General features: G+C 49.7%; 1 protein-coding gene across 4 annotated transcripts in view; it reads left to right on the forward strand.

The window, feature by feature from the left end:
* Positions 1-19,477, forward strand: part of EP400 (E1A binding protein p400) — an 852,236-nt gene that overhangs the window by 712,351 nt on the left and 120,408 nt on the right. For all 4 annotated transcript variants that reach the window (XM_085634324.1, XM_085634328.1, XM_085634325.1 and 1 more), the window contains one exon: positions 5,391-5,592. In XM_085634324.1, the coding sequence (XP_085490450.1) occupies positions 5,391-5,592 (202 nt within the window). The remainder of the gene's footprint in view (positions 1-5,390; positions 5,593-19,477) is intronic.

The raw sequence follows: 19,477 nt of genomic DNA on the forward strand, positions 1-19,477 counted from the left end.
GCTGGCTGCACCATGGCACTTTGTATTTGAGCCATTTTACACAGAAGTGTACGCTGCTGTGCAACATCATTAAAAAACATCGACACCGCAATATGTCTTGCATAGGCGAAACCTATTGGCTTTGCCAATGCTTGTTTTCTCAACAGTCACCTATTCTGCAGTTTTGAGTAGTCTATTTAATTTCGATTTGGACCTAAGTCAGTCAAAGTTCATACACATGAATAGTTAATGTAGTATTCATTAGAAGGCTGCACTGATTATGAACACACACAGGAGGATGGCCCTGAGCACTTGAATAAGCTGTTAACAGACAGGAAACGGAGTAATTTAACTCAGCTGTCATCAGCTCGCTGTGGCTCATATCAATCCTGGTCTTTCATGAGACTTCGTCTGGATGCCCAGCATGGAATGTGCTCAACATCTGAATCCAACAGGATGATGAGGAGGGAGTTCAGTTGTGGCAAAGTTCTGTCTGGACCATCAGTCCGCTCCTTTTGATAATGTGCAGCAGAGTAGACTCAGCTTCTCAATGAAGACAAACACTCTCTGAGGTTCAAAGTATCCAGATCATGTTTAATGCGAGTGTCTCTAGCTCTAGGACAATTGTCAAAGCTCTTCCCCCGTCCATGAACAAGCAGCAGTTTATATAGAGGTGAAGGACGACCCTTAGCACTCCCCAGGTTCATAATAAGTCTGTGTCTATTTCCAGGCTATGTGGAACAGAAACTGCAACCTTATTAGGAATTAGAATTAAAATGCAAATGTTGCCAGAGTTTATTGTAAGAGTTCCATAATTGGATCAGTTTTTTGTCCTTTTGTGACCGAGAGAACTTTGCTGATGCTGCTGTCCATTCAGCCTGGAGTATGTGTTCTAGACGCTGAGTTTTTGTCAGACTTATGGCTTCACTTGGAGAAGGGCTAGTGCCTTACAGGATATTTTCTGACCGTGCACAGCTGATTATTGACCTGGTGACCTTTGTAGTATCTGGATAGTTTGTTTGAGGTAGTGTTGAGACAGAGGTACATTGTGTGAATTTGATGTTAAGGCAACTGACCCTCAGAATAGGCATACAAACTCCATGGAAGAGTAGGCCAACTGGCTTTTTGTAGGACACCTTCACTTGTACAGATGCTGGAGTACATTTTCAAACCCCATCCACTGCTCACATTTTCTGTTTTCTGGCCCACCTCCAGGGCATAGATGTAGGAAAGTGGGTTTCTGTTGCAGACCACTTTGTTCTGCACCAAGACACGCAGCCTGCAAAGGCAGTGTGTGTGTGAATAGATGTAGGGCCTCTAAGGGTTGCACAAAAAGTGCTGAAGCCCTTAGAGGTCTTCCCTGGTCACATTTCCCCTAGTACCTGTGGTACCATTTACCAGGGGCTGACCTGTGGCCAGAGATGCCAATTGGGTTAGTTTTGGGGAATAAACACAAGCCCTGGGAACTTGATTGGCAGGGACCCAGACCACTGATGCACTTTCACTTGATGTGCCCTGGGTCCCTGCCAATCAAGTTCCCAGGGCCTGTGTTTATTCCCCAAAACTAACCCAATTGGCATCTCTGGCCACAGGTCAGCCCCTAGTAAATGGTACCACAGGTACCCAGGGCACTGTGACCAGGGAAGACCTCTAAGGGCTTCAGCACTTTTTGTGCAACCCTTAGAGGCCCTACATCTTTTCACACACACACACTGCCTTTGCAGGCTGCGTGTCTTGGTGCAGAACAAAGTGAAGAGTCGACATGGCACACACCCCTGCCATGCCTACAACCCACTCCCATGGCATAGATCAGTCACTCCACTAGCTGGGTCCCCTATGCCAGCGGTGAGGGTACAGGTGCATGAGCCCTGTACCCCTACAGTGTCTAAGTCCATTCTTAGACATTGTAAGTGCAGTGCTGCCATTAAGAGTATATGGTGCTGGGAGCTTTTCATTACGAACTCCACAGCACCAAAATGGCTACACTGAAAACTGAAGTTTGGTATCAAACTTCTCAGCACATCAAACCCACACGGATGCCAGTGTGGGATCTAATAAAAATGCACACAGAAGGCATCTTAGAGATGCCCCCTGAAAAACGACCAGCCTCTGGTGGATTTTCCGACTGGTACACACCAGCCTGCCACCATTAGACATGTTTCTGGACCCCTAGTTTGGGAGCCTTCGCTACATGAGCCCACAAACAAAGCCTTTTCCTGGGTGGAGGTGTTCACACCTCCCCCAGGCCAGGAAGAGCCATCTGTGGCAGGGAAGCTTCAAAGGCCTGGCAGCCTTTGTAATGCGACCCCCAGCCTCTCCTTTTATCCGGAGCAGTCCCCCTTCCTGTCTCCCCTCTTTTTCAGCAGGAAGACAGGTGGGAAAAACTAGCCAGCCCAGAAGGCGTGCCACCTCAGTCAACTCCACCCCTCAGGTGGGGGAGGCGAGGTGAAACCCACTCTTCAGTGCCTGCCATCTTGTAGATTTACACTTACCTACCCTCCCTCCTGGGGCACCTTCTTGTAGTCAAATATGTGAATTGGTGAAAATATGTATTCATGATATCTTCTGATGAGACAAGAGATATCCATATCTGGTGTAAATAAATGTGTTTATATTTTTTCCGTTGAATATTGTGAATTACTTTTACAGGTGTATCTGAATTCATGTTTCTTAGTGTGTCCACTAAGGCCATTGTCACATGTACCGCATTTCTACCCAGGTCCTAGTGATTTAGCTGGGTCATCCCCTTGTTTTGTAACCCTCCGGGGGGTGGGGGGCATGAGCCTGTCCCTGGTTGGCCGAGCCCCCCCATCTGCAAGATGGCGGGGACTGAGAGTTGTGCTTCACCTTGCCTCCCCCACCTGAGGGGTGGAGTTGGCAGAGGTGGGCACACCTCTCTTCCGCACTTGTTTTTCCTGCCGGTTCTCCCGCCCAAAGTGAGGGTCAGAACCAGTGGGAACAGTTGCTGAAAGCAGCAAGTGGCCTGGGGAAGCTCGCAAAGGCGCAAGCCTTTGAAGCTTCCCCTTCGTGAACCCTGACCATCTTGCAGGAGGAGGCTTGGCACCTCATCCCATGATGTGCATTGTTTCAGGCCCCAGAGAGCAGCAGGCTCTCGACCCAGGGGTCCAGAAACATGTCTGGTGTGAAAGCAGCCACTCAGCCTGGACACTAGTGGTGTTAGTTTTCCGGGGGCATCTCTAAGATGCCCTCTGTGTGCATTTTTCCATTTAATCCCACACTGGCATCAGTGTGGGTTTAATGTGCTGAGAAGTTTGATACCAAAAGTTTCAGTTTTCAGTGTAGCCATTATCGTGCTGTGGAGTTTGTAATGACAAACTCCCAGCACCATATACTCTTAATGGCAGCACTGCACTTACAATGTCTAAGAATGGACTTAAACACTGTAGGGGTACAGGGCTCATGCTTCTGTACCCTCACCACTGGTATAGTGCACCCAGCTAGTGGGATGACTGATCTATGCCAAGGCAGTGGGTTGTAGGCAAGGCACACAGGGATGTGTGCCATGTCAACTCTTCACTTTGTTCTGCACCAAAACACGCAGCGTGCAAGGGCAGTGTGAGAGTGTAAGGGTACAGGACCTCTAAGCGTGGCACAATAAGTGCTGCAGCCCTTAGAGACCTTCTCTGGTCACAGTGCCCTGGGTACCTGTGGTACTATTTACCAGGGTCTGACCTGTGGCCAGAGATGCCAATTGGGTTTAGGCTTCAATGCAGTTTTAGGGAAAGAACATAGACCCTGGGTACCTGATTAGCAGGAGCCCAGGGCACATTCAGTCAAAGCACATCAGCAATTCAGCAAAAAGTGGGGACAACCATGCAGAAAGAGGGCACTTTCTCACACAGTGTCTTACCGTCACTCAGCAATCAGCTTAGTTGCATCATCAATGTAAAAAAAATCTGACATGTGGTGAGAAAGTGCCTCTTTTGACCTGGTTAGCCCCCTTTTTTGCCTGGATATAGATGTGGATTTGAATGTAGTGCACAGGGTCTCTACCAACCGGATCCCCTGTGCCAGTGCTTCTTCCGTAAAAACATATCCACGATTGGTACTTCTGCCCCCCTGTAAGTCTCTAGTAAGTGGTACCCTGGGTACCTAGGGCCTGGAGGCTGAGGAAGGTCCCCTGGGACCCCCTCACTAGGATCATGGCATTGCCCTTGCAGCCTCATGGCCCTGTGAGGTGAAAAACAACAGTCAGCATTTCATCCTGCCTGGGTGCCATGCCATAGTTACCTAGAAGGGTAAACCCAAAAAAGTCACTGGGACCTGGGTATAGCGTAGTGTATACGGAGAATGGTCGCAGTGTACAAATTACTGTGTTTTAAAGAACCAAGAAAATCATACACAGTTATACACAGAATCGTAGTATTCTTAATGAACAGTGTTATTTAATTACACTGAGCAACCTGTATTTTATAACATTTGTTGACACAATATTCAAAGCAGTGCCCCAGGAGGGAAGGGTGAGGGTGTAGTGGACGAAGTGAGGATAAGGTAGTGAATGGAATAGTGTACAATTCACAAACTCCGTTATTTCTCAGGAAGGGGCTCATACAAGAGCCTAGTAAATCACATTACATCCAGATATTTAATTAGCCCTAGTTATAGATAAAGCCACAGTGATCAATCACTGTTGGTCAGACTGGCTAGTGTGGTAGATGTCGAAGTTTCGACCCCTGGAAAGTGGTAGGTAAGTATGTCCCTTACGACACCTAAAGACACCCCCGCACCCGAAGCTCCTGGGCCTTGGGGAGCGCAACCAATGGTGTTCCCACGTCCCCTAACATCACTGCTTACCTAGGCAGCTGTGGGTTATCTTCGTCTGGCCTGATCCTGCTGCCTTTCTTCAAAACCTACCTTCCCCTATTGGTTTGTACTGGGTTGGCACTCTGCACCCGGGTGCTCCTGTGCCGCTGTGGTTGTACATTTAGTGCTGCCTTGTGGCCCCTGTGCTTACCTTAACCCCCGGAGGCTGGGTTACCAAACTGTGTTACTCACCTGTGACCCTCATCTCTGCGATTACCCCCTTTCTCCATTGGATAACATTGGCGCCAGATTCTGAATTTGAACCCTGCACCCAGCCGCCCCTGGTGCCGCAGGTGGTGCAGATTTGCTACTTACTTGAACCTTGCCTAATGCTAAGTGCTTGTAACTTTTGAAGTTGAAAGCAGATTTGTTATTTATTTATTTTTTACTTTGGCCTAATGCAGATTAATTGTAAATTGCTGATAAGAATATTGATGTTAGAATTACACTGTGGTGGACAGAGAAACAGATGTCATTGAAAATATTTTGATAAGAATTTTAGACATTTACAGTCCTTAGTCTCAAAATTGGCGATCCCCTTTCACAATGCATGTCTCTATAAACATTTATTTTTGCAACTTTTGCAGACGTCTGGGACGGTGGTTGGTCAGGTAATGCATGGACAACAGCGCACCGTAGCATCTTCTGCACTTCCTGCTGAAATGGTAACCATTACAACCAATCAAGGAGTGCGCACGATGACCTCTGCTGCGGCCTCCGCTGTCGTGCCTACGAGCCTGACTCCAGTTCAAACACAGACCAGGACGCTGGTGACGCAAGTCACACCAGGTAACTTTGTGGTTTGTCTCTGCAGCTCTGACTGCACCCCATTCTTCGGATGCCGTCGAAGGGTGGTAATAGACCTACAAGGCTCTGAGATGTATGTGAATTAACTCGAACCAAGGACATCACTCACATTGGTATGCATTGATTGAGGTAGATGAGGCTGCTGCACTCTAACCACATTGTGTGTAAATTGCAACAACTGGAGTCAGCCAAGCGAGACAGAAGGGGATGGTAGCAGTGAGTGCTCCTTTTTAGGTCTCGCAGACCTGCGTTGCAGCGCGCATGTGAGACATATTGTGGGTGAGTATATTTCAGAAGGGGCTAAAAGCCCCGCCCCTCATTTTCATTGGGTAGCGTCACCATTTATGGTAAACGGTGGCTTCCCATTGAAGGTCAGGCTTCTGTGTTACCGCCCTTTGTCCTTTTGGGATGGCCCATCCGGACTGGGTCTCCTACTTCACTGCTGTCGTGAAGCAATTTCTTATCTCAGAGGCGTGTTATGTAAACAAGCCTCTGAGATCCAGTCCTTGTGGGCCTCCCAAAAGGAGACAGGGCGCCGCTTGTTAATTTTTGCATTGTGCTTTCGCTTTCACTGAAAGTGAAAGCGCGATGCAAATGTAAACAGCGCTATGGCGAGCGCTTTTTTCACACCCCTCTGTGAATCTGGGCAGGAGGTGGGAAGCAGTCAACAGAAACAGGGCAACAGAACACCTAAAAGCCAAAGAAAATGGCGTGAAAGTGAGAGAATGCAAGTGTCAGGAAACGCACCTTTTCGGATCTTTTATCTCTCTCTGCCCCTCACTTCTCTGCCACCTCAAGGTCCTGTCTTTTCACAAAGCTCACACAGCCCCCATCCGCCCCACCACTGAGAAGGGTGAGAAAAATAGCACCTACGTCTGGTGGCTTCCAGGCCAGGAAGGAGCTAGTCATTTGTGTGCAGTTGCTAAAAGGCATGGGTTAGCCCACGATCACAAATGTGTCAGTGCAGATGCAGGGAGCTGATGCAAACCAAAGCTGCCTTTTCTGCCAGCGGCCTTTGCTGAGCAGAGAAGGGATTGTGTGTGGGCACTGGTGCAACATGCAGCAGCGTCAGCTTGTCAATGTAGTGACTTATCGGTTTATCATACTCCGCCCCCCAAACCCCATAGCCATCCATACGAAGGGTAATTGGGGGTAAAGGCAGTGACCGCGACCACTGTGTGGAAGAGGAGGAAGGTTTACGTTTATTAACTTGTGTTTTGGGGATGGGGGGGGGGGTGTCGCAACTAGTTGGGTATACAGATATTGTGGTTACCTTTTTTAGGTCTCGGCTGGCGTGGGCTGCGCACATGCGCAGTCTCGCTGGCGAGATTTAATGATTTAGAGGGAATTCTGTAAAGGGCTTCAAGCCCCGCCCCTCTTTCCCATTGGCCGGCGTCACCGTCTAAACGGTGGCCAGCCATTGGGAAAGAGGTCTTTGTGACGTTCACTTTTGGCTTTTTGAGCCGTCCCACTTGGACTGGCTCGTCTGCCTTCAGTGCGTCGCAAAAGGTTTCTTATCTTTATGGGGCCATGTGTTTCAAACACATGGCCCCATAAAGACAAGCTTCGCCGAGTGTTTATTTTTGCATCAGCACTTGTTAGTTTTATCGACCTCAGTGAGAAGGAAGCGAGAAGAAGGACCCGGATCTGACAGATGGGAAACCCTGAAAGGTAGCCCAGCATCTCTCTTGCTTGTATATTTCCCGATTCCTGCGTCCCCTCTGATTGATGTGACTGTGGCTGATATGTTGCGGCGGCCGGCAACACTGCTGACTCTGAATCCTGCGCTTACATCCAGGCCTCTGGGCACGATGCTACTGGCTGCCGGTAAATTGTTAGTGCCACCTGCTCCTTTCCCTGGTTGGCACAGTTCCTGTGCTTGTCCGCTTGCAGTTGGCAGCCTTTAAGAAGGCAAGAAGGAAAGGCCAGGCTAAGGACGCGCCCTCTGTGAACCCAGAGCGTGGCACCGGGTATGCAGGTGGTGGGGATTAAGGTGGCTTGAGCATATACGTACCTTTGTGTAATCTTAGATCCCGCCACCAGGCATTAGCATCAGTCAAGCGTATGTCCAAAGTCAGGATGGGCGATCGTTCATTCTCTAAATTAGCAGCGGTTAATTGGAACAAACTTCCTCTAGATTTACGTTTGACTGAAGAATATTTAATGTTTAGGAAAAAACTAAAAACCCATTTATTTCCCAGCTACTAAACTGCAATTTAAACTTCTTCACGTTATACTCGATTGTGTTTTGCAGCGCCGTGATGTCCCTTGGGATGAGTGTCGCGTTTTATAAATACATACAAATAAATAAATAAATAGACACAGCCACGGAGCAATGAAGCGATTTCTTTGTCTGGGGGAAGCGCGGCGCTAAAATGGAAGTGATGAACGAGGCTGGACAGCCAGAAAAAAAACGCATTGCACATGAGCTCACCATTCAGCACTACAACCCCAGCCACGTCCTGTGTGACTGGTGGTCGACTGCGCTTATCTGAATGGCAATTCACATAATTAAACAGCTGTAGCTGTTAGACGTCAGTAGCGCAACACTCATCACGTGAAATACTGGAAGCGTTGCATTGTTCTTTCATTTATATAGCGCTTCATTCCCTCGGACGCATCGAAGCCCATGATTTGCAGTCTTCTTTACTAGCGGAGCAAGATGCCTCGGTTGCCTCATGCCGCTAGAGACAGAACTGTAACCTAGGGGTGACGCGCTGTGGAATTATTTTTATACTTGAGCCTCAATTATCTATGAGTCCATGGACAGCACACTCACGTGTATTTGTGGTCACTGAACCCCCTCCCCCTCCCCCCCCATACTGGGATTTGTGTATTGCTGCTTGACTTGTGAATAGACACCGCTCCCCGGGTTAGGTTCGGGAGGGCTTACTAATGCTTTTCAGCCCTCAGTGAACACAAAGGGCATCCTCTTGACTTCAGACTGCAGACGGCTCCCTCATGCTGTTCTTGGCTCCCTCCCTGCCACCCAGTGGGCCTGCTCCGGGGCGTCTGGTGGTGTCTTTGTGTAGAAGGCGGCAGGGTTGGCATCTCTGTGAATGAAATAAACAGACCCCGGGTCCGGTTTCCCACAGTGGCGTGATTCATTCAAGCCCTGATTGGAACCACATTGGGAGCAGCCATAGATAACATGTTGGCGCTGGCAGTGCTTGGGTGCAGCCGGGGTGCCCTGCAAACCTCTTCCTGCAAAGGATGGTTGTTGCTTCTATTGTTCAGAGACTTGTTTTACTATGTTGCAGAGTGCATGTGCAGACTGCGCTCACCCATACACCGCCCACTCAGTTTGTTCCACCCCCACCTTCAAAGACCCATCTAAAACCCTCTCTGTGCCAGTCTCACCTACACTGCTATAGTGCTCTTATACTACCCCTACCCCCTCCCTCTCGCTTAGGCTTCCTCAACGCATTCCCGTTGCTGCTCATTCATCCAATGGTGTTTACTGTCCCGTCGTGCACGCCCGTGTGCTACCGCCAAAACTGGTCTACGCGCCCTCCAAGGAACAGTATATTTTCAGCACGCGCTGCTTGTTTGCTATCGTTGTCTTCACAGCGCTGGAGGTCTTGATGGGTGTACGGTCTGCACGGTTGGTCCCAAGGGTCGCTAGTATCTATGTTAATCAGCCACGACCTCTTTTCCGAGCAGTACTCACTTGTGAGTGAGTTGGAAGGTTCCGTTTTTACCTGTTTTCTGGAGCGCCTGTAGTTTTAGGTCCATACTGTTATTTGTGCAGTCTGATATAGCGCGCATTTTATGCACAGGTACTAGTGCTCTTTACAATGAAACGCAGCATTTCATGGGAGTTTAGGAGTGACACGTTCTATCATTTACATCATCTCGTTCATTCCATCCACTACACGCTAAGCAACTGGGCACCGTTACTTTGCAGCGCTCCAATGTCAAGTTTATTGTTGTCGCAAATTGGCACTTTACAAAACAAACAGTTTGAGTTCATAAACTGACATTCTCGCTCTCTCCTGTGAACAGGGTGTGTTCACGGGCCCTAATTATATGCTGCTGGGCGTTTGTGTGTTTCTCCATCTCAGTCTGGGAACTCGAATTAATTAAAATATTTTTAATAATGCTGTACACATTGAGCAGAAACTATCTTTTAACTCTAATTTGAATCCCAAAGTAGGAAAATATCACCCTATTTTCTCAAGCGGTTTTCGAGCCCCTGCCATCCCCAGGACCACCCCCAGGATACATTGCACCCTGTGAGTTGCGAAAATAACGCGCATTTCTGCACTCAGGAGTGTTCTGCGTTCTTACAGTGGGCACCTCACCTCATGCAAGCTCTTTCAAGCATGTTGAAATAATTATCCGCTCCTTTGCTTTGGTGAATGAAAGTGTAGCAAATTCACGTATCCCTCCTGCACCCCTCTCCCCCCCTCTGTCCAGGAGCGGTCATAAAAGGTTTGTTTCACGGCTCGAGATCTACTTGTGTTTTGAAAGGTGCCCTGATGTGTCCACTTGATCTCTGACATGTGTTGACTGAGGGCCACGCATGCAGCGGGCAAGGCTCGAGGCCTGGAGCTGTTGTGCCCTTGTGTTTGGAGCTGTGAAGTGCTGTCTAGTTCCCTAAACTCCTCCCCGGCCTGCCCACAAAGGGACGTTTAGCAGGTTAAGAGTCAGCTCTTCGCATAATACGTGCAAACAAAGCGGCCCGCGGGGAAGTGAAACTGATTTTATTTATGCTTTTTGCATTGTCTTTATTGCTATTAAAGTCTAAACTCTTGAAATCTGGGGTGATAAAAGACGGCTGTCGGCCTGCTTCAAAGCGGCGAACTCCGTGCACGCATGAGCGGCTTCACAAAGGAAACAGGGGGCTGTCCGGGGGTACATTCTGTTCATTTAGAGTATGGACTGAGGAGCAGGTGACCATGCTAGCCCAGTGTAATGGACTTTCAGCTGCTACAGATACAGAAATGCCTTTATGTGCTCCATTTTATAATGGATTTCTCTTGTTTCCTGCATGAAGTGAGATTTTCCACTGCCCGAAAAGCTGAATGTACTCCATAGCCCTAGGTTACAGACATGTGACTCCTTGTATTGTTAACATACAGATCCATGTGGAATATCGATATTCGTTATCAGAGATCCTCTCATTCCCAGCAGTGCGGGTGCTGCACCGGGCAGAGATGATCTGCACAGGCGGACAGAGGACCGTGCCCATATGGTGGGCGCCATGGAGCAGCTGGCTGTGGTCAGGCTCTAATGTATGGAGATCAGGCAGCGGGCATTGGGGCGGGTAACGCAGCTTGGTTTCGGAAAGCAACAGTGGGTCTCTTTGACGCACAGCAGCAGGAGGAGCGGCCTAAGTGGGGCCGCCCAGAACAGGAACAATGAGTCCAGCACTGCCTGCAGGCCCAGAATCCAGCGCACGTCAATGGCATGAGCCCAGCACTGGCTGCAGGCCCAGAATCCAGCGCGCGTCAATAGCATATGCCCAGCACTGCCTGCAGGCCCAGAATCCAGCGCGCGTCAATGGCATATGCCCAGCACTGCCTGCAGGCCCAGAATCCAGCGCGCGTCAATGGCATGAGCCCAGCACCGCCTGCAGGCCCAGAATCCAGCGCGCGTCAATAGCATATGCCCAGCACTGCCTGCAGGCCCAGAATCCAGCGCGCGTCAATGGCATATGCCCAGCACTGCCTGCAGGCCCAGAATCCAGCTAGCGTCAATGGCATGAGCCCAGCACTGCCTGCAGGCCCAGAATCCAGCGCGCGTCAATGGCATGAGCCCAGCACTGCCTGCAGGCCCTGAATCCAGCACGCGTCAATGGCATGAGCCCAGCACTGCCTGCAGGCCCAGAATCCAGCGCGCGTCAATAGCATATGCCCAGCACTGCCTGCAGGCCCAGAATCCAGCGCGCGTCAATGGCATGAACAGAGCACTGCATGCAGGCCCAGAATCCAGCGCGCATCAATGGCATGAGCCCAGCACTGCCTGCAGGCCCAGAATCCAGCGCGCGTCAATGGCATGAGCCCAGCACTGCCTGCAGGCCCTGAAACCAGCGCGCGTCAATGGCATGAGCAGGGCACTGCCTTCAGGCCCAGAATCCAGCGCGCGTCAATGGCATGAGCCCAGCACTGCCTGCAGGCCCAGAATCCAGCGCGCGTCAATGGCATGAGCCCAGCACTGCCTGCAGGCCCAGAATCCAGCGCACGTAAATGGCATGAGCCCAGCACTGCCTGCAGGCCCAGAATCCAGCGCACGTCAATGGCATGAGCCCAGCACTGCCTGCAGGCCCAGAATCCAGCGCGCGTCAATGGCATATGCCCAGCACTGCCTGCAGGCCCAGAGTCAAGCGCGCGTCAATGGCATGAGCCCAGCACTGCCTGCAGGCCCAGTATCCAGCGTGCGTCAATGGCATGAGCCCAGCACTGCATGCAGGCACAGAATCCAGCGTGCGTCAATGGCATGAGCCCAGCACTGCATGCAGGCCCAGAATCCAGCGTGCGTCAATGGCATGAGCCCAGCACTGCCTGCAGGCCCAGAATCCAGCGCGCGTCAATGGCATGAGCAGAGCACTGCATGCAGGCCCAGAATCCAGCGTGCGTCAATGGCATGAGCCCAACACTGCCTGCAGGCCCAGAATCCAGCGCGCGTCAATTGCATGAGCAGAGCACTGCCTGCAGGCCCAGAATCCAGCTCGCGTCAATGGCATGAGCCCAGCACTGCCTGCAGGCCCAGAATCCAGCGCGCGTCAATTGAATGAGCCCAGCACTGCCTGCAGGCCCAGAATCCAGCGCGCGTCAATTGAATGAGCCCAGCACTGCCTGCAGGCCCTGAATCCAGCGCGCGTCAATGGCATGAGCCCAGCACTGCCTGCAGGCCCAGAATCCAGCTCGCGTCAATGGCATGAGCCCAGCACTGCCTGCAGGCCCAGAATCCAGCGCGCGTCAATTGAATGAGCCCAGCACTGCCTGCAGGCCCAGAATCCAGCGCGCGTCAATAGCATATGCCCAGCACTGCCTGCAGGCCCAGAATCCAGCGCGCGTCAATGGCATGAGCAGAGCACTGCATGCAGGCCCAGAATCCAGCGCGCATCAATGGCATGAGCCCAGCACTGCCTGCAGGCCCAGAATCCAGCGCGTGTCAATGGCATGAGCCCAGCACTGCCTGCAGGCCCTGAATCCAGCGCGCGTCAATGGCATGAGCAGGGCACTGCCTGCAGGCCCAGAATCCAGCGTGCGTCAATGGCATGAGCCCAGCACTGCCTGCAGGCCCAGAATCCAGCGCGCGTCAATGGCATGAGCCCAGCACTGCCTGCAGGCCCAGAATCCAGCGCACGTCAATGGCATGAGCCCAGCACTGCCTGCAGGCCCAGAATCCAGCGCGCGTCAATGGCATATGCCCAGCACTGCCTGCAGGCCCAGAATCCAGCCCGCGTCAATGGCATGAGCCCAGCACTGCCTGCAGGCCCAGTATCCAGCGTGCGTCAATGGCATGAGCCCAGCACTGCATGCAGGCACAGAATCCAGCGTGCGTCAATGGCATGAGCCCAGCACTGCATGCAGGCCCAGAATCCAGCGTGCGTCAATGGCATGAGCCCAGCACTGCCTGCAGGCCCAGAATCCAGCGTGCGTCAATGGCATGAGCCCAGCACTGCCTGCAGGCCCAGAATCCAGCGCGCGTCAATGGCATGAGCAGAGCACTGCATGCAGGCCCAGAATCCAGCGTGCGTCAATGGCATGAGCAGAGCACTGCATGCAGGCCCAGAATCCAGCGTGCGTCAATGGCATGAGCCCAACACTGCCTGCAGGTCCAGAATCCAGCGCGCGTCAATGGCATGAGCCCAGCACTGCCTGCAGGCCCAGAATCCAGCGCGCGTCAATGGCATGAGCCCAGCACTGCCTGCAGGCCCAGAATCCAGCGCGCGTCAATGGCATGAGTCCAGCACTGCCTGCTGGCCCAGAATCCAGCGCGCGTCAATGGCATGAGCCCAGCACTGCCTGCAGGCCCAGAATCCAGCGCGCGTCAATGGCATGAGCACTGCCTGCAGGCCCAGAATCCAGCGCGCGTCAATGGCATGAGCAGAGCACTACCTGCAGGCCCAGAATCCAGCGCGCGTCAATGGCATGAGCCCAGCACTGCCTGCAGGCCCAGAATCCAGCGCGTCAATGGCATGAGCAGAGCACTGCATGCAGGCCCAGAATCCAGCGCGCGTCAATGGCATGAGCCCAGCACTTCCTGCAGGCTCAGAATCCAGCGCGCGTCAATGGCATGAGCAGAGCACTGCCTGCAGGTCCAGAATCCAGCTCGCGTCAATGGCTTGAGCCCAGCACTGCCCGCAGGCCCAGAATCCAGCGCGCGTCAATGGCACGAGCCCAGCACTGCCTGCAGGCCCAGAATCCAGCCCGCGTCAATGGCATGAGTAGAGCATCCCTTTAGGCACTCAGCGATGACACATCATTTGGTTTGTTCCAGTGACTCTGCAGGCAGTAGAAGCCATTGAGATACAGGACATTGAGTCGATGGTTCATCACCCGTTGATTGCAAGCGAGCCTTCCTTTTCTTGGCCCCGGGAGGGACGCGCGATTGAACATAAGAAATGTGTGCTAAGAATCTAGCAGTTACTTTCTGCCGAGAAGTTTGTGTTTTGGAAGTATACACTCCAATAGTTTCCACACTGTGGCATTTTCCACAACTGAGCTAAAACACAAAGAAGCATTGGCAACAGCAATTGTTCTCACGTACCTTTATATTCAAGCGAAGCTGGTTGGCATTATCACTGCTGCTTTACAGTGGTCTGATTTAGTCAACGTTGTATCCTCCACATTCTGCTGCAGTTTTTATAGTGACCACTGAGTGGCAATCAAATGAAGTCAATGGTGTCGGTTAAATGTGGCTTTGTTTCAAATGCTGCATTCGGAGCCGGAGAAACAACGAATATACCAACAGTGGAAGCAGAGTTACTATGGGAGGGTTAATTCACAAAAAAGGGAGGGAAGAAGCACATACAAGCAAGGCAGCTGAGAGCGACACGAAAGCCATCCATTCTTGAACCAGGACGGGCTCGGTGGAGTAAGGTATACAATGCTGTTTACTGACAGACAGCTGGAGCTAAACACTGTAAGATTGCAAACAGGCATTTGCAATGCAATAGGTCTTGCCTTTGTGGGAGTTTGAGCTATTGTCATTGTAAATGAGAATGCCTTTTATTTATGTGTTTTGAAAACCTGTAAGCCGCCCGTAAACACGCACTTTGTACTAATAGCTGGCAGTAAAAAAGGCGCACTTACTGCCAGCCTTGCTTCTCGTAAGCAACGACTATAAGTACAAAGTGAGGGTTTACGCACCGCTTGCAGGTTTTCAAAACACATAAATAAAAGGCATTCTCATTTACAATGCCAAGAGCTCAAACTCTCGCAAAGGCGAGACCTATTGCATTGCAAATGCTTGTTAGTCCATGTCACCTGGAAATGTCTTACTCTCCTTCGACCCTCCCTTTCAGATTCCGTTCCTTCCATGTTTCCCTGTCGCTTCGAAGTGATCTGGGCGAGTCGGGCTGCGCAGACACCGAGGGTGCCGTCGGGCATCCCTTTCGTCATCCCCTTCTCCGTTTATCATCATTGTGTCTCTTCACTCCCTCCTCCTCCCCTCGTTCCATTCAATTCAATTCAATTCAATAGTTCTTTATTCGATGGTTAAAAATCATCATAAAAGAGTACACATTTATACAATTAAAACAGTATTAAATCAGTATACAGAACATTGAATGACGCTATATATGTACAAATAATTCATTGCTCACGTACAATCCTCATGGGTGGGGTTCCTAGATCTAACCAATTAACAATCTACAATCATCAAGATTAGTGCTGCCCTCTGGAGACTCTAAGTCTCAATGCGAATTTTAAGAAACTTATCACTGCACATAAAGTTAACGGGTCACTGGCCCTTTGTAAAAAAATCAGTGCCTGCTTGGCTCTAGTAAATCTTTCCTTTTTAAGAATGCCTTTTAAAAATCTGCGTCTGGGGAGACTTTACATGGGACATAATAATACAAAGTGAAGGGTGTCCTGCGGAGACCTATTGTCGCAGGCACCCTTCTGCTCAATTGACATACTAAAACCAGCTGGATCAGCTAATAAATAAGGTAAAAAATTGAGCCTAAAACGTGCCATTAAAAACCTCTCTTGGGCATTATAAAGAACACAGAGGTACGGTTCCATCCCACCAGTCGTTTCAAGCCTACTGTGGGTGCTCACCGAGGGTTTGCTCCCTTCTAGTGTACTCCTAGCCGCTACTCTTGATTCCAGGAAGCTTCTCTTTAGTTTTAGCTTATCCTGTGCTGTGATCGATAGAGGGTTGAGAAACATCTCTAGGTGACCCATATTTTCTAAAGTGTTCTTAATATAGTTGATCCATGGGATTTTCAAGTGTTTGTCTCTTCCCAAACAATCTTGTATGATCAACCTACTCAGTACAGCTTCAGGGTTCGTCCATAGTTTAAGCCAGGCCAAAATTGGTCTAAACTTAATCAAATCCTCTATGTAGGGTCTTCCAAGTTCTTTGTGGGCAATAATAGCTGGCGTGCAATTGGAAACGTTCAATATTGAGCGAAATATTTAGTTTTCTTCCCTTTGCAGTCCATCCAGATTTATGAATCCCCATACTTCTGATCCATACATAGTTTTTGGGCAACACATCGAGCCATACAAATGTATTGTTTGTTCTGGGCACCAACGGCCAACTTTCCTCCCATAGCCGGAAATTGCACCAAAAGATGCCACCAGTTTTCCACCTCTTTCTTGCACAAGGGATGTAAATTTTAAAGATTCGTCAAATAACACCCCTAGATATGAAAATGATTGCACCCTTTCAAGAATGTGGGTGCCAATTCTATAGGTGAAACCGGTCAATGGCCTATGGCCTGCTGTCATTACATATGATTTTTTTAAGTTGACAGACAGGTCAATTGTCTCCATAAATTTAACGAACCCATCAATAAGAATCTGCAGACTATTGGGAGTCTGTGCCAGCAGGACCGCATCGTCTGCGTACAGCAGCACTGGGATGTTGCGGGTCCCAACCCTTGGGCAATCTGCTTTTAGGTTATTGAGGCATTGTTCCAGATTATTAATATACAACGAGAACAAAAAAGGGGCTAAGATACATCCCTGCCTCACTCCACTTGTGCAACTAAAAGACTGTCAGTCCCCCTCCTTTATTATACCGTACCCTAGCCGAGGTTTCGCTATGTAATTCCCTCAGTATAAGAATTAACCCGGGGTCAATTCCGAGCTGGTTCATCAATGCCCATAACTTGTTCCTGTTGACATGATCGAATGCAGCGGCCAAGTCCATGAACCCCAAATACATAGCTTCGTTGCTGGTTTTGGTGTACTTTGCTACCAGCATGTATAGGTTCAGGCATTGGTCACTGGTAGACCTGCCAGTCCGGAAACCATACTGGACATCTGAGATGATATTATTGTCCTCGGCCCACTCACTCAGGCGGTTCAAAATTACCCTACCCAAAATTTTGGCAGTGACATCTAACAAAGAGATGGGCCGATAACATTGAGGGTCATCTTTATTGCCTTTTTTGAAAATAGGGACTATAATGGCCGTTGACCATGATCGTGGCAAACCGGCCATTATAGCTGCGTTTAGCACTCTGGTTACAATAGGAGCCCAAAGATCCACTTGGCTCAGAAATAGGTCTGGGGGGATCCCATCTGGGCCTGGGGCTTTGTTTTTAGTAAGTCCGTCGATACCCAATCTGATCTCTTCCAGGTAGAATACCACTTGATTACTCGCCGAGTTCGTCCCCTTCTCCTTTAATAAAATCTCCTTCCCATGATTATATAGACCCTCAAAGTGAGTGATCCACTGTTCGGGTAGGATATTTGAGGCGATCTCCGGGGCATTATTGTCTTGAAAACAAGGGGAGTTTATTAATCTCCAAAATTCAGTGATATCCCTGTTTTCAGATGCCTCCCTCAGGGACGCCCATGCTTCTACCTGCAGCGTGACTTTCCGTCTTTTTAACTCCTTTCTGTATGCTGATCTACATATTTTTACTACAGCCTGTTCCCTCGGGTTGCCACTCGGGGCCAATTTTAAATTCTTCAGTGCTCGAGTACAACCCCTGTCAAACCATTTTGGTGAGTTTGATGGAGTTTTCTTAGGGGCCTTGGCCAACAATAGTCCGTCCACCAGACACGTTATTTGGTCAAACACTTTTATAAGGCGAGCCCCTACCACCGACGGGTCTAAGCACTCATCAATGAGGGACTTGCCTTTTTCCATCAGGGCTTTATAAAATCTGGGCCCGTCTATTTTTGCCCACTTAAGCCTCCTACCCTGGGCCGTCACACATTCCATGATGGTGCCTTCCACTGGCTTAATTTTTTGCCTTCCTTGATACAGGAGCTCCATGACCAAAGGGTTATGGTCACTAAATGGGCTCCACTCAATATCTGCCTTGGAAATGCGATTTTTTAAACCTCTTGAGACAAGTATATAATCTATATATGACAAGCACCCTCTCCCCTTAAAAGTGGGGGGGAGGGTGCCGTCCGGTCCCAGAGTAATCATATCGATTGTGTGCTCAAGGTCGTAGGAGTGAGTCAACTTGCCCCATTCCATGCCTCTAAAAGAGTGGCTAAAATGGGGACCCTTTTCTATGGGACATTTAGACCAATTAGCACTGATTGGGAACAGCCCCGGGCATAAATGACAGTTCAGGTCACCCATAACTACTAACAAATGGGCCGAAACACCCTAGGCTGGGACAAGTTCTTGTTTCAGCCTGACATCCAGTTCCTTCAAAATAGTGAAATCATTTTCTGAGGCAATGGCATTGTACACATTGAACAAAACAAGACCGAACCCTTTATTTCTGAACTTCAGGGCCTGTGTGTTCCATGTGAACCAATCCACCTTAGACCACTTGCCTTCTATGTTTAAATCAATATATGTTAGCAGGCCACCCTTAGCCCTGCCCGAGGAGGTTTTCTGTGCAGGTGTGAAGAAACATTTATAGCCGGCTATTTGGAAGTGGGTGTTATCTATGGCCCAAGTCTCTTGCAGGCAGATTATATTGAAAGAGGCCATGAACTGTCGCCATTCCTTGTTGTTAAATTTCCCTGCAATACCTGCTATATTCCTCGAGATAATTCTCAAGCCCTCTTTCTCCATAGTAACGGGCCCTACCACTTCCAATTCTTGACTGATGTTAATTCGCCCCCCTGTTTCCTTTCCTAGGGATTGTATCTGTGTATCACAAACCTGTTTTCTTCGTTTAATGGCTATAGTAACTAACTCGGGGGGTGTTTATGCGCAACCCACACCAAGAGTATCCGGGACTCCTCGAGTTTTAACTAAGGTAATGGGCCTGTCTCCCCCTGGTTCTGGATACCCATCTTCAGTGGGAAAACCATGTCCCAGAGAAACTTCCTCTAACGGGTCTACCAGATCAATTGTTGTAAGGTCCATATCAGCCTGTACTAGGGAAGAGGGAGAGTCAAATAGTCAATCAATCTCCTCTAGTGACCTTAATGGGGTGAACCTATTTACCCAACACGAGTGTCCCCCATCCCATAACCCAGTTGCTTGTTGCAAGAGATTTGGGCCTCTATTTGAGCCAGAGTGTCGCCCCTCCACACGTCTCCAAACGCTTTTAGTACCTGTTGCCTTGAATAAAAATAACTAAGTGACAGGGGCCTTATACTTGTCATGCATCCCGGGGGTCCCGGTCTCAAAATATGCTCGACCACCCTGCTGTCCCTGAAATTTGCAATGATACAGTTTCCCTCGATATGTTTCGGACTCCTCCCTATCCAGTTCACACGTCTGACCAAAAGAATTTCCCCATCCTTGTTGTTAGAAATTG

This window comes from Triturus cristatus, chromosome 11 (genome assembly GCF_964204655.1).
Source record: "Triturus cristatus chromosome 11, aTriCri1.1, whole genome shotgun sequence".
In the NCBI taxonomy this organism is placed as follows: domain Eukaryota; kingdom Metazoa; phylum Chordata; class Amphibia; order Caudata; family Salamandridae; genus Triturus; species Triturus cristatus.